Source organism: Engystomops pustulosus, chromosome 1 (assembly GCF_040894005.1).
Source record: "Engystomops pustulosus chromosome 1, aEngPut4.maternal, whole genome shotgun sequence".
NCBI lineage: Eukaryota > Metazoa > Chordata > Amphibia > Anura > Leptodactylidae > Engystomops > Engystomops pustulosus.
The window spans coordinates 16,935,591-16,948,383 of record NC_092411.1 but is presented as its reverse complement, the minus strand read 5'-3'; the positions used below and the strand labels follow the sequence as shown (position 1 = coordinate 16,948,383).

The 12,793-nt window shown below is 40.6% G+C and overlaps 1 protein-coding gene across 7 annotated transcripts in view; it reads left to right on the top strand.

Moving 5' to 3' along the window:
* DCC (DCC netrin 1 receptor) overlaps positions 1–12,793 on the top strand; it is a 583,792-nt gene that overhangs the window by 258,311 nt on the left and 312,688 nt on the right. For all 7 annotated transcript variants that reach the window (XM_072134166.1, XM_072134174.1, XM_072134157.1 and 4 more), the window contains exon 3: positions 10,150–10,434. In XM_072134166.1, the coding sequence (XP_071990267.1) occupies positions 10,150–10,434 (285 nt within the window). The remainder of the gene's footprint in view (positions 1–10,149; positions 10,435–12,793) is intronic.

The following is a 12,793-nucleotide window of genomic DNA, read 5'->3' as shown; positions in this document are numbered from 1 at the left end:
ACTCCAAGCAAAACATATGAAAGCGTCTATCCCCTTAGGTTTGTTAGTGTGACTAAAAGCTCTGAATATTTAATAACTGAACAGGCGAGACCCCCGAGGTCTGTCTGTTTAATGATAAGCATTTATATTAAGTGAACTTTAATTACTTAATAATTATACCTTGTGTAGGGGGAGATGGGAGTCCCCATTGGCCGTCAACTAGGCCCCGGGCCGCATCAGACTTGTATGTGTTCTCCATTTGGAGATTAGAATTGATTTCCAGGTATGGAATAATACATGGAGATATCGTCTGGAAGACACAAGTCTCCCTCGGGTGGTGAATGGTGAATGTGTGTTGGGGGGGAGGGTCGGGGAGAATATGAAAGTCAATTGAAAAGATCTCATTTCTGGAGAAATCTATATATTTTTTACGAAGGAGTAAGACAAGGGCATCAACAGCGGAGGAAACCGGGAGAGGGTTGACTTGGATTAGACAGTTTTGTTCGCAACAATTTACAGAGCCGAACCCGGCGATGGCGCGATAATAACAGAAGACAAGACTCCCGGCCTAATTGTCTTCATTCTCTTCTCAGTTATTATCCAAGGTGTCGGCATTAACAGCGCGAGGAATGCAGTGTTACTCTGTCATCCTATGAAGGACCAAATAGCTAAAGTTTGGGTTTTAATGGTTTATTATGCACAGGGTGAGAGTATGGCCAACACCTAGGGCGCTACACGCAACACTCATTTGTATCCGTGATGATGAGTTGGCGGAACGGAATGTGAATGCGCTATGTGTGATAATAGATTATGGTGAATTAGTGGAGGACGCTGGCTGGGTGGGTAACACTTCTGCCTTGGGTTCTAGTCCCACCTAGATCAACATCTGTAAAGAGTTTGTATGTTCTCTCCGTGTTGGCGTGGGTTTCCTCTGGGTACTCTGGTTTTCTCCCACACTCCAAAAAACATACTGGTAGGTGATTAGATTGTGAGCCCCATGGGGACGGGGACCGATTTGGCAAGTTCTGTGCAGCGCTGCGTAATCTGTGTGCGCTATATAAATAATAATAATTATTATTAATAAAGATACAAGAAGCTTAATCCATAATCCATTGAAAGAATGAGGTTATGGTATTTGGATTGGATAAAATCATTTATGAAATATGATTCCCTGGATCTATGGATCTTTTTCCTATAACGTGATATTTTTGCTTCCCAAAAAAATCAACCCAAACCCTGCTGACCCTGTATCACCCATCACATCCCCATCAAAGCATCACTTGCTTCTCTACTTAATCGATATGCTTGGATTTCCTCTGGATATGGCAATATTACCGTGTGGTAGGAACCCCTTCTTGAGCATCCACTACTGCTAGGAGTGCAACTTGGAATAATATATATAAATGACTTTATTATCCCAAAGGGAACTTAAAGTATATATGGGGCAGCACGGTGGCTTAGTGGTTAGTATTACAGCCTTGCAGTGCTGGGGACCTGGCTGTTCCAGGGGCAATATCTGCAAAGTGTTTGTATGTTCTCTCCGTGTTTGTGTGGGTTTCCTCCGGTTTCCTCCCACACTCAAAAACATACTGGTAGATTGATTAGATTGTGAGACCCATTAGGGACAGGGACTGATGTGACAAGCTTTGTACAGCGCTGCGTAATCTGTGTGCACTGTATAAATAAAGGAGTTATTAAATGTGTGGACCAAGTTGAAAAGTGCAATAGGAAGAGTGTCTTTCTATTCCTTTTCCATCTTTATTGCTTGGAATTGAGCACCACAATAATTGCCAAACAGATCGCCCCTGTCTTTGAAATGCATTGCTCTGGAGAAAGGATTCAAAAAGTAGCCACCAAAACTTAGAGTAAGTTGTTGGAACACCAGCTAGTTCTCCACACGTAACCTTACATTCAGTCTATTGAACATGAGAAAATGTATTGCTGTTAAAGAATAATTAACAGAGTAATCAAAGAATTGGCAATCAAATCTAATGTGATTCAAAAACTTTTTCGGAACTTAAAAAAACAGCATTTCTATTCAAATTCTTATTTTCTAATCACGTGAAAGGATAATATCCAAAATAGCTGCTGTACAGTGTGACAAGGCGTTCTGGAATGGATGTGTTATTTTCAGTTCCTAAACTCGAGACCCTTTCTGTAAATTGAATGATTTGGTAACTTTGCACGAAAAATTAAATCGATACAAATTCTCGGTTTATTTTTGTACTTAACTGTTGTCACGAACAGTATCTAAAATTATGTACAACCATCGCTACACATCCATTGCTTATACTAAACAAAACATCCGGCACTTGCTTTTGTTGGTCCCTCCGATCACTTTTCTTACGAAAAAAAATACATGAAACACAATAAAAAATCAAAACCATTGTATTTTCCCAAAGAAACTTTATTTATAACTCAAACATTTCTAAAATGTTTTAAATCACATAGAAACTTAAATACCAAAAAACACTAATTTTAATATAAATGAATCAGTAAATTACTTTGACACAATTCCAAATCATTATTAATTGATTATTACTTAATTATAATTTACCTAATTACTATATTTTTACTTTACTTAACTTATATACTGTTACCTTTTTCTCAACATTACTTTTAATGGACAGTTTGGAGGATGATTTGCTCAGTCCGAATTGAGCTGGAACCCCATTCCTTGAAGGACCAAAGTTTGTACATTAGTTAATATCAGACAAGGATTCCTAGGGCCCAGCATGCAAAATTATTCAACATGGAGCCCCAAGACAAAAAAATCACAGTACCGTCCAATTTTAGGTGGACCTCTAGAGTTCAGTTTTGGGTTGGACGTCCATTGATGAAAAGACTACCCAAGGACTACCCAACCACCTCTGTCCTTAATTTGCTTATCTTTGGGTGATCTTCCACATGGTCCAAATTAGATGATGCCTAAATTTTAAACAGAAAACCTAAACTTCACTAAAATAGTTTACTAAAAAGATTTTGAGTTTTAATCATATCCAGGCCCAGTGGTGAGGTGTTATCCTCTCTCTATACTAGAGTCAAAGGCTTTTTGGATTTTTGCAAAATTGCCACTACATGAATTTGTTTAAATTAGAAATTAGATTTTGGATTCAATGTTAAGAGGGACATCGGGACCAATGTCTTCTGTAGACAAGGCTATCAGACTGGACATTATGGGTTATGTTGACTAAGCCAGGCAAATGGGTTGTACTTGTTGAATATTCAGCTCTCTATAAATCTAGAAGGGTAATGGTTTTGCCACCTTTGCGGCTGGTTTTGTGGCTGAACCAGGGAAATCAGTGGTACCTGCTGAAGACCTCTTGAGCTCTAAGATGTCCAAGCCACAGAGACTTTTGATCACCATGTTATCCTTCTGTTTTCCATATCTATGGTGAATGTGGCTCCAGATCTCTTTGGCCCTTTGGCAACAAAGGCTTTTGGGTTCCCTTATGTGCTGTGCTTTCTTCTTCTGTTGCCTGTCTTCTCCTTGTGCATGTGTCTGTGATCTTGAAATGTCCGGCACTCTCTTATGGTGACTCTTTGATGCTAGATCTATGTTGTAAGAGCCACCAATTGCAGAGCGAGGTAGTCAGGGAAGCAGAAGACAACTTGAACCTTGCTATGTAGTATTATAAACACCTTGATTCATGGTGCAAAATTTTGAGCCTTCCATGATGTGTATTGGCATCCTGAGGACACCAATACAATAGAAAAAAGATGGAGCAATTTGGATTGTAGCTTTCCTTCAAGGTTCCCTTGAAGAGAAAGGACCAGGGATCCCAGAGCAGGGGCTCCAACGATAATCTCTGTCCACACCCTCTTTGCTTTACCTGTAGTCCTGGCAAAAAAAGATGTTACTCTAAAATAGCGCTGAGTATGACATGTCCTGGGCTGTCTTGGACCACAGAAGGAAGCCTTGATTTCTGTCTGGCAAACTCTGTGCTAAGGTGAAGGCCTGGGTGCCCACAGAAAGGGTCTGAGTGCCATAGGTACACCACCACTGCTCTAGTAGGTTCTCGAGTTGCCTGGACCTCTGCGGTCCAATATTGGTTGGAGTCTGGAGGCACTTGAGGGTCCTTTGTTTCTTTAGTAAGCCAATCAATTCCATTGTATGGAATTGTTTTTAGGGGACCATGATGAGAGGATTGGTTAAATAAGGACATTAGTGCACTGTATGGCCATATGTTTTGGTGGAAGCCCCAACAGAGGTCATCATTCAACGTAAAGGCCACCATATAAGGATAATGGGGCACATTTACTGACCCGGCACAGTCGCGATCCCGTGGCGCGTTCTCCGACGAGGATTCGGGTCTGCCGGGATTCACTAAGGTCCGTGCGCCCGATATCCAGCAGGTGTCGCTGCTGTGCCGAGGTCCGCCGGAGTTCACCTTCTTCGTCCCATTGCATGTAAGTGCTGATCTTGCGACACAAATTCTTTTTTAAATTCCGCGGTTTTTCCGAATCTGTCGGGTTGTCCGACGGCCACGCCCCCCGATTTCTGTTGCGTGAAAGCTGACACCTATGCGCCAAAATCCGATCGTGTGCGCCAAAATCCCGAGGCAATTCGCTGCAAATTGGAAATCGTCGGGAAACCCGATGAAAGTGCAAGATTCGGACCCTTAGTAAATGAGCCCCAATGTGTGTATAGAGAAGTCTTGTTTGTTGGACCATATGATATTATTTTCTTTCTTGATCCATTTTTCATTTTTTTTTTACACTATACAGATTTATTGCGTCTAGACATAACAGAATGATACAACGCTATCATTACCCTCCAAGTCCTGCACCGCTGCATCGCTCCCTGCACCCAGTACAAGATGAAAGCATTACTAAGACACCAAACACAAAATATCGAGCAAGTCGAGAATTACCGCGCCCCAGGGCAGAACACACATTTTGTTTGTTTTAGCAGAGTAATGGAGTGAAAATAAGTTGAATGACTTATTTGGTAATAGGTAAATGGCAGCCTGACAGAGGAGTTTACACTCTCGTGCTCCGGGAAACAAGCTCACTCTGAATTATTTAAGCTTTGAAAAATAAATAGAATATACAAGGTTTATGGAGTTATTAGGAAGAGAATGTATAAGATTGAATTGATAGAAAATGTTGGTATTTGGGATGGGGTTTAAATATCTATTATCACATGAATCAAATAATATAATGTAGATACAGAGATTTTATGCCAAAGATCTGAACAGAAAGGTCACTTTCCCTTACAAAATCGACACACTCATCACCTACTGCTGGACTGTAGTTTCCAAAATCTGATTTGCTGGAGGATTTCATGTTTTAGCTACTTTGTGACATTGTTACTGTTACATGCAGCTTTGTTTAGTATCAAAGCCAATAGTATATTGGTCACTGCCTTTCAAAAGATCATTACGCTCTTCTTCTGCTGCTGTCGTTGGTCCCATTGCCTTCAGGGATGTACAGTATACACATACTTATCTTGCTACACTTTGACCTCTTACTCGGACAAGGTCCTCTATTCCTAGAGGAAAGACTATCACTATTATCATTGCCAGGGATTTTACTGTAAAAGCCACTATGGACTTTGCTGCCAGAGGATAAAGTGATGAATGATACATGGTACAGGGTCTGGAGGGGCCAGGATGTGCACAGTGTAATAACATTATGTTTAAAGACTGATAGCTACAAGATCACTGCAGTGCAGGCTGTTTAGCTCACAGGGCATTGTCTAGACTGGATACTCCATTCGGAGGCAATGACCCTGTACATAGCTCGTCCTGCTCTCAGCTGAGAAGTGGAGACAATTGTATCCAGTCTAGACAATGCCCTGTGAGCTAAACAGCCTGGGCTGCTGATTGATACTTTGTAACAAACCAGTAGAGAGATCTGTGCAGCTGCTGTGCGCAGCTCACAGAGCATTGTCTATACTGCATACAAGTGTCTCCATTCAGAGGCAGTGACCCTGTACACAGCTAGTCCTGCTCTCATCTGTGGAGTGGAGACAATTGTACCCAGTCTAGACAATGCTCTGTGAGCAAAACACGTCAGCTTCTTCATTTAGTCTGGATTCCATTCTGTATAGCTCACAGAGCATTGTCTAGACTGCATACAATTGTATCTAGTCTAGACAATGCTCTGTGAGCTAAACAACCTGGACTTATAATTAGCAGAGAGATCTGTGCAGCTGCTGCTGATGTGTTGAGCTCACAGAGCATTGTCTAGACTGGACACAATTGTCTCCACTTCTCAGCTGACAGATGTCACATTGGAACCTATTTATTTCTCAGTAAAGAACATACTTGTGCTCAGAGGTGTAAGAAGTAGTTTCTGGGTCTGAATACAAAAGCACCCACCGTGCCGCTCACCATCCTGTCACCTCATGTGTCAGTGTGACCTTTGCCCCCCGGGCAGGGCTGTGATTCCTACCTCCGCTATCCTATCAGTGACACATGACATCTCTCTGTCTCCCTGGATTATGAATTATTCGTGTAGTGAGACGTTGTTGCTTTGTGTCTGCTTAGTAAGTGACTGACAAGTTAATGGAACTTTGCTCTTTTCTTCCTCTTTACTTGAACATGACGTTCCCCTATACATTATCCACAGAGCTGATGTTATCTGTCATTGCTCTAATGCACAAGGAGAGATTCTAGATTATATCATTAACAGAGAACTTCATGTGATAGAGATGAGAAAGATACATTCTATATGAGACATAGACATAGACACTATATAGATTCTATATGAGGCATAGACATAGACACTATATAGATTCTATATGAGACATAGACACTATATAGATTCTATATGAGACATAGACATAGACACTATATAGATTCTATATGAGACATAGACATAGACACTATATAGATTCTAAATGAGACATAGACATAGACACTGTATAGATTCTATATGAGGCATAGATATAGACAATATATAGATTCTATATGAGGCATAGACATAGACACTATATAGATTCTATATGAGGCATATACATAGACACTATATAGATTCTATATGAGGCATAGACATAGACACTGTATAGATTCTATATGAGACACATAAGACATGAAATACAGTATACAGATAATGGGGGGATTTATCAGATATGGTGTATAACTGCCCATGGATCAGGAGGCGCCGGTGTCCAGATGAATCCAGTGGGTGCTTTATACCAGCTGTGACCTGGCGTACAATTGCACTTGAGCCTGCACCAGGGACCGGCATGGGGAATGGGCAGCGCACAAGTGTTAGAGAGGAGCCCTACACGCCTGTCATCCACTACACCTCCAGGCGCGTCCACTGTCACAGCCCTCCATGCCAACTTAGTATTTAAGGGGGTATGGCACACAAACTCTGATAAATCCCCCCCCCCTTAATACATCCATCAATAGATGGAGATAGATTGCTAGTATATGTTAGAAACATAGAATATATCTACTGACATCCTGCATCCAGCAGCTGACTGCAGCCAATGTGCATGCGCGGGGCAGGAAGGTCCCATGTTGACTCACTCTGCAACCAGGCATGCCCACTAGGCATAGAGGTGGTCTAAGGAAAGAAATAATCACAGTTCCTGGTGCATAGTGTGAAAAAAGGAGTACAAGTCCTCATAAATATAAAAGTAGGGATAGATAGATATAAGATAGATATATAGATAGATATAAGATAGATAGATAGATATGAGATGGATAGATAGATAGATAGATAGATAGATAGATAGATAGATAGATAGATAGATAGATAGATAGATAGATAGATAGATATGAGATGGATAGATAGATATGAGATAGATAGATAGAAATGAGATAGATAGATAGAAATGAGATAGATAGATAGATATGAGATAGATAGATAGATAGAAATGAGATGGATAGATAGATAGATAGATAGATAGATAGATATTAGATAGATAGATAGATATGGGATAGATATGAGATAGATAGATAGATATGAGATAGATAGATAGATAGATAGATAGATAGATAGATAGATATGAGATAGATATGAGATAGATAGATATGGGATAGATATGAGATAGATAGATAGATAGATAGATAGATAGATAGATAGATATGAGATAGATAGATAGATATTAGATAGATAGATATGGGATAGATATGAGATAGATAGATAGATAGATATGAGATAGATATGAGATAGATATGAGATAGATATGAGATAGATAGATAGATAGATATGAGATAGATATGAGATAGATAGATATTAGATAGATATGAGATAGATAGATAGATAGATAGATAGATAGATAGATAGATATGAGATAGATAGATGAGATAGATAGATAGATAGATAGATATATAGATAGATAGATGTGAGATAGATAGATATGAGATAGATAGTTGGATAGACATGAGATAGATATGAGATAGATATATATATATATAGATGGATGACATAGATGGATAGATATAAGATAGATAGATAGATATGAGATAGATGGATAGATAGATAGATAGATAGGAGATAGATAGATATGAGATAGATAGATAGATACATAGATAGATAGATACATAGATGTGAGATTGATTCTAATTGATTCTCTGGTGAGGAGTCACTTAAAGGGACACATGACATAATTGTTACAGTAGTTACAGTAGTGGTGGCTGAGCCTGCAGATGGATTTCCTCTCTGATACAATGTAACAGTGAAGTGCTTAGAGGGGCCGCGGCCTCCCATCTTCTAGGTGAGATTCCTTTCTGAAGGTCACACTCTCATCACGACTCGCCAAGAGACCGGAAAGAAGAGACCTAATTATTCCGGGAGAAATCTTGTCTGATTTGTGCACTTTCCGGCCGTTCACAGATAAGAAAATAGCAAATTGATTTTTTTTTTGGTCCAGCTGAGTCCCTATAGATTCCCAATGCCCTGATTTGTATTGGTGATTGCTAATTACCATAGATTTCATTCCTTCTCCAAGACTTTTGCCCGATCCGCGTTGCGATGTCCTTGTCATGTGATGGGACCTATCATCTCATTGCAGAATCAAGTGCATGAATATCATCACTGCTCACAAATATAATTATTGGGGGAAAAAAATATGTTTTACATGATAAGTGGTTTACAATTATGGACCCGCCTGAGTATCCATCAATCTGACGCGCTCTGACAATACAAACGGCTCCTCAGCAACGCGTTGCAGGCGTTGCTTAAAGGGAACTTGGCTGCATAATTTTCACTAGTTAAAAAACAAAATGTACCTACAAAATAGAAATCAGCTGAAAAGAGTCATATTTTGCCTGAGATGAGTCACCCTGAGATTCTAGGGAAAGTCACTTCTGATTATGGCTCTATAGACTTGACAAACATCTATCACACAGATAACCACCTTTTCTTATGTCATTTTAAAGATAAGATTCTTGTACGTAAAAATGCACCAGAATTTGTCTCATAGAATTAAATTAAAGACAAGGTTTAGAACGTGAGACGACAATTATGCCCCTTTTTCTGGCTCTACAGCAATGGTGTGTTTTTAAAGCAAAGATACGCATCTTTAAAATGACACCAGAAGAACAGTTCTAGGACCTATTGAACCTAAGATAGAGACGTCTGAAGTGAGTCCCACTGAAGATCCGGTAATTGCAGCTACTTAGCCTTAATTGTCAGTTGGGCGGGACACGTTCAAGTGCAGGCTATAGTGCAGTTCTAGGCCAGACTGGACCTGGCATAGAACTGACCAATGCACTCATACCACCAGATATTTATCAGGAATCCGGGGCATCCTGATCCATATGGCGGTGGCAGGGATTGGATTATCCGCTGGAGCTTTACGCGCCAGCTTATGATACATCCCCCGCATAGTTTACAGTATCAGCAGTATGAGCCCCAATTATGTCTGTTTCTGGCTCTATATCACTGGTGTGTTTTTAAAGCAGAGATACTCATCTTTAAAATGACACCAGAATCATTGTTCTAAGCACCAGAGACATTGATATGTGAAGTGACTTTCTTCCTCCAAACTCTCAGAGTGGCTAATCAGGCAAAAAGTGACTCTTCTCAGCTCATTTACATAGGGCTTTGAAGGTAAATGGACGAAATTTAAAATAATAGAGTGTTAACGTAATAATTCATATTGGTTAAAATACTGGAGACAGGTTCCCTTTATCATTGCATTCTCTCATTCAGAAAGGGGAATATTTATTTTGTGGCTGAAATTGTTTACATTTTGTATTTTTTTAGGTCCTCTGAGGTTCCTCTCCCAGACGGAGTCTGTGACTTCATTCATTGGAGATACGGCTCTGCTGAAATGTGAGATTGTTGGGGAGCCCATGCCCACCGTGCACTGGCAGAAGAACCAAGAAGACCTGGTGCTGACCCCCGGGGACACGCGGGTGCTGGTCTTACCCTCGGGGGCCTTGCAGATAAGTCGTCTTCAGGCAACAGACGCCGGACTTTACAGATGTTTGGCTAAAAATCCAGGGAGTTCCAGGACAGGAAACGAGGCCGAGATCCGAATTCTATCCGGTGGGTGGAGTCTAACTTTTTACTTTAGAGAGTTTCAAAGAGGTTTAATGTTTTTCTGCTGTCTGTAAAGAATCCTTTCCATATAGACGTCTATACTCTCTCTGCAATTAGTCAGACAAACTCAGACAAAGTCAGTTTTTTCTTCCCACTTTCTAGGTAGATAGATTCCCACTTAATAATATACATATTACACTCATATATACACACACAATTATATACCTATATACATAAACATACAGTTCTTCACTCATACGCACACATACTATACTATAATATATACACATCACTCATACGCACACATACATACACATGCCATATACAGACGTACAGCATATAAACACAAATACTATGGGCCACATTTATCACTTTTGTGCGCCTAAGTGTAGTATTTGCGCCTAAATTCTGTCGCACTGTTTTGCCAGAATTATCACAAGCTACAACCATCTGTGATAAGTATATTTTCTGCCTCTTATTAATCACTTTACTTTAACACAGTTTAGGCGCAATTTTGGCACAGTTTAGGCGTAATGTTAGATTCAGGCACTTACATGTGATCCTGCTACAAGCTCCTCTCTGCTTCTCCCACAGCCCAGAATGAAGATAACACTCACAGCAGCACCCAGGTGTGTGACACCCTGCACCCAGTGACCTCCTCAGCAGCACCCAGGTGTGTGACACCCTGCACCCAGTGACCTCCTCAGCAGGGGCTTCTCCTGGAGGGGATCCCCCAGTGCTGGTCTCCTGCTGCACCCCTGTAATTCTGCACAGTATCCCCCTCAAACACTGTGCAGAATTACATGGGGGACACTTGTATGTAGTATCTGCAACATTCTGCAAAGTTCTCTTGCAGAATATTTTGTAAATAGAAGGTGATGAACTGTAAATAGAGTCTGCAGCTCCTGCCTGCAGAGTATCTCATGTCTGTATTATATGTTCTAGTGCAGTGATGGCAAACCTTTTAGACACCAAGTGCCCAAACTACAACCAAAACCCCCATATTTTTCGCAAAGTGCCAATGCGACAATTTAAGCAGTAACTTATTACACCCTGCTCTGTCATGGGTTTAAATTGTATGGGCACCTGAGGACACCAATATAGTAGAATGAGGGAGAAGAAGTTTGGATTATCATTGTAGCTTCCTTCTAGGGTCCTGGGCTGTCTGGGACTGCAAGAGGCCTTTAGTCCTGTTTGACAAACTCTACCCTGAGGTGATGGCAAGGGTGCCCATATAGAGGGCTCTGAGTGCCACCTCTGGCACCCGTGCCATAGGTTCGCCATCACTGTTCTAGTGTCTGCAGTGTATGTAATGTCTGTATGATCTGTTCTAGTGTCTGGCTGAGCTTTGCTGCTAGAAATGAGCTCTTCTGCAAAGGGGCTCAGTGCTTTCTTCTCAGATAACGCCACCTTCGGGCTGGAGTGTTTTTGCACCCGTTTTTGCGCCTAAATGAAAACGTTGCAAGTGATGAATATCATTAGGCGCAGCAAAACATCTGGATTGGTAAGATAGATGAGGGAAAGCTGCTTATTTTTGCTGCGCGGCTAGTTTGGCGTTTAGTCGCAAAAATGGCGCAAAAACGGTGCACCTGAATGAGAAGGCGAAAAAATGAGTGATAGATTTGGCCCTATATATACACACCATACACCATACACATATAAAGCATATACACATCACGGATGCACACACATGTACATCATATATACATGCAGCATAAAATATGTATATATAAATATATATATAATGTTGCACACCCTCCAATCTGTTGTGTCACATCAGATGATGGGGCCCCCTGTAATTATGGGCCCCATGGCGGCTGCTACTACTGTAGTTACTCCTCTGCATTACACCATATCCGGAAGTGAGGAGGAATGAGAGGAGCCAAGTGCTTGCTGAAAGGATACACAGATGATAAATAGTTATTATAGATTTATATAGACAAATTAGAAAGATGGATGGATAGATAGACAAAGGGGAAAGTCTAAGTCAGCACAATGTGAACAACTCCAAGATGGAGAGGTACAAGGCCAGGGAATCCGACAGGATCCCTGTTAGCTACATTTCAAGAAGGCAGATAGCATTCCAAGGTGAGACCCAAAATAGGGTTAAATGTATTCAAATGGAAATGTTTCAGTGTTTGCATACACCAAAATTTTGCTGCTGGATAGATAGATAGATAGGAGATAGATAGATAGATAGATAGATAGATAGATAGATAGGAGATAGATAGGATATAGATATGAGATAGATAGATAGATAGATAGATAGGAGATAGATAGATAGATAGATAGATACATAGATAGATAGATAGATAGATAGATAGATAGATAGATAGGAGATAGATAGGAGATAGATAGGAGATAG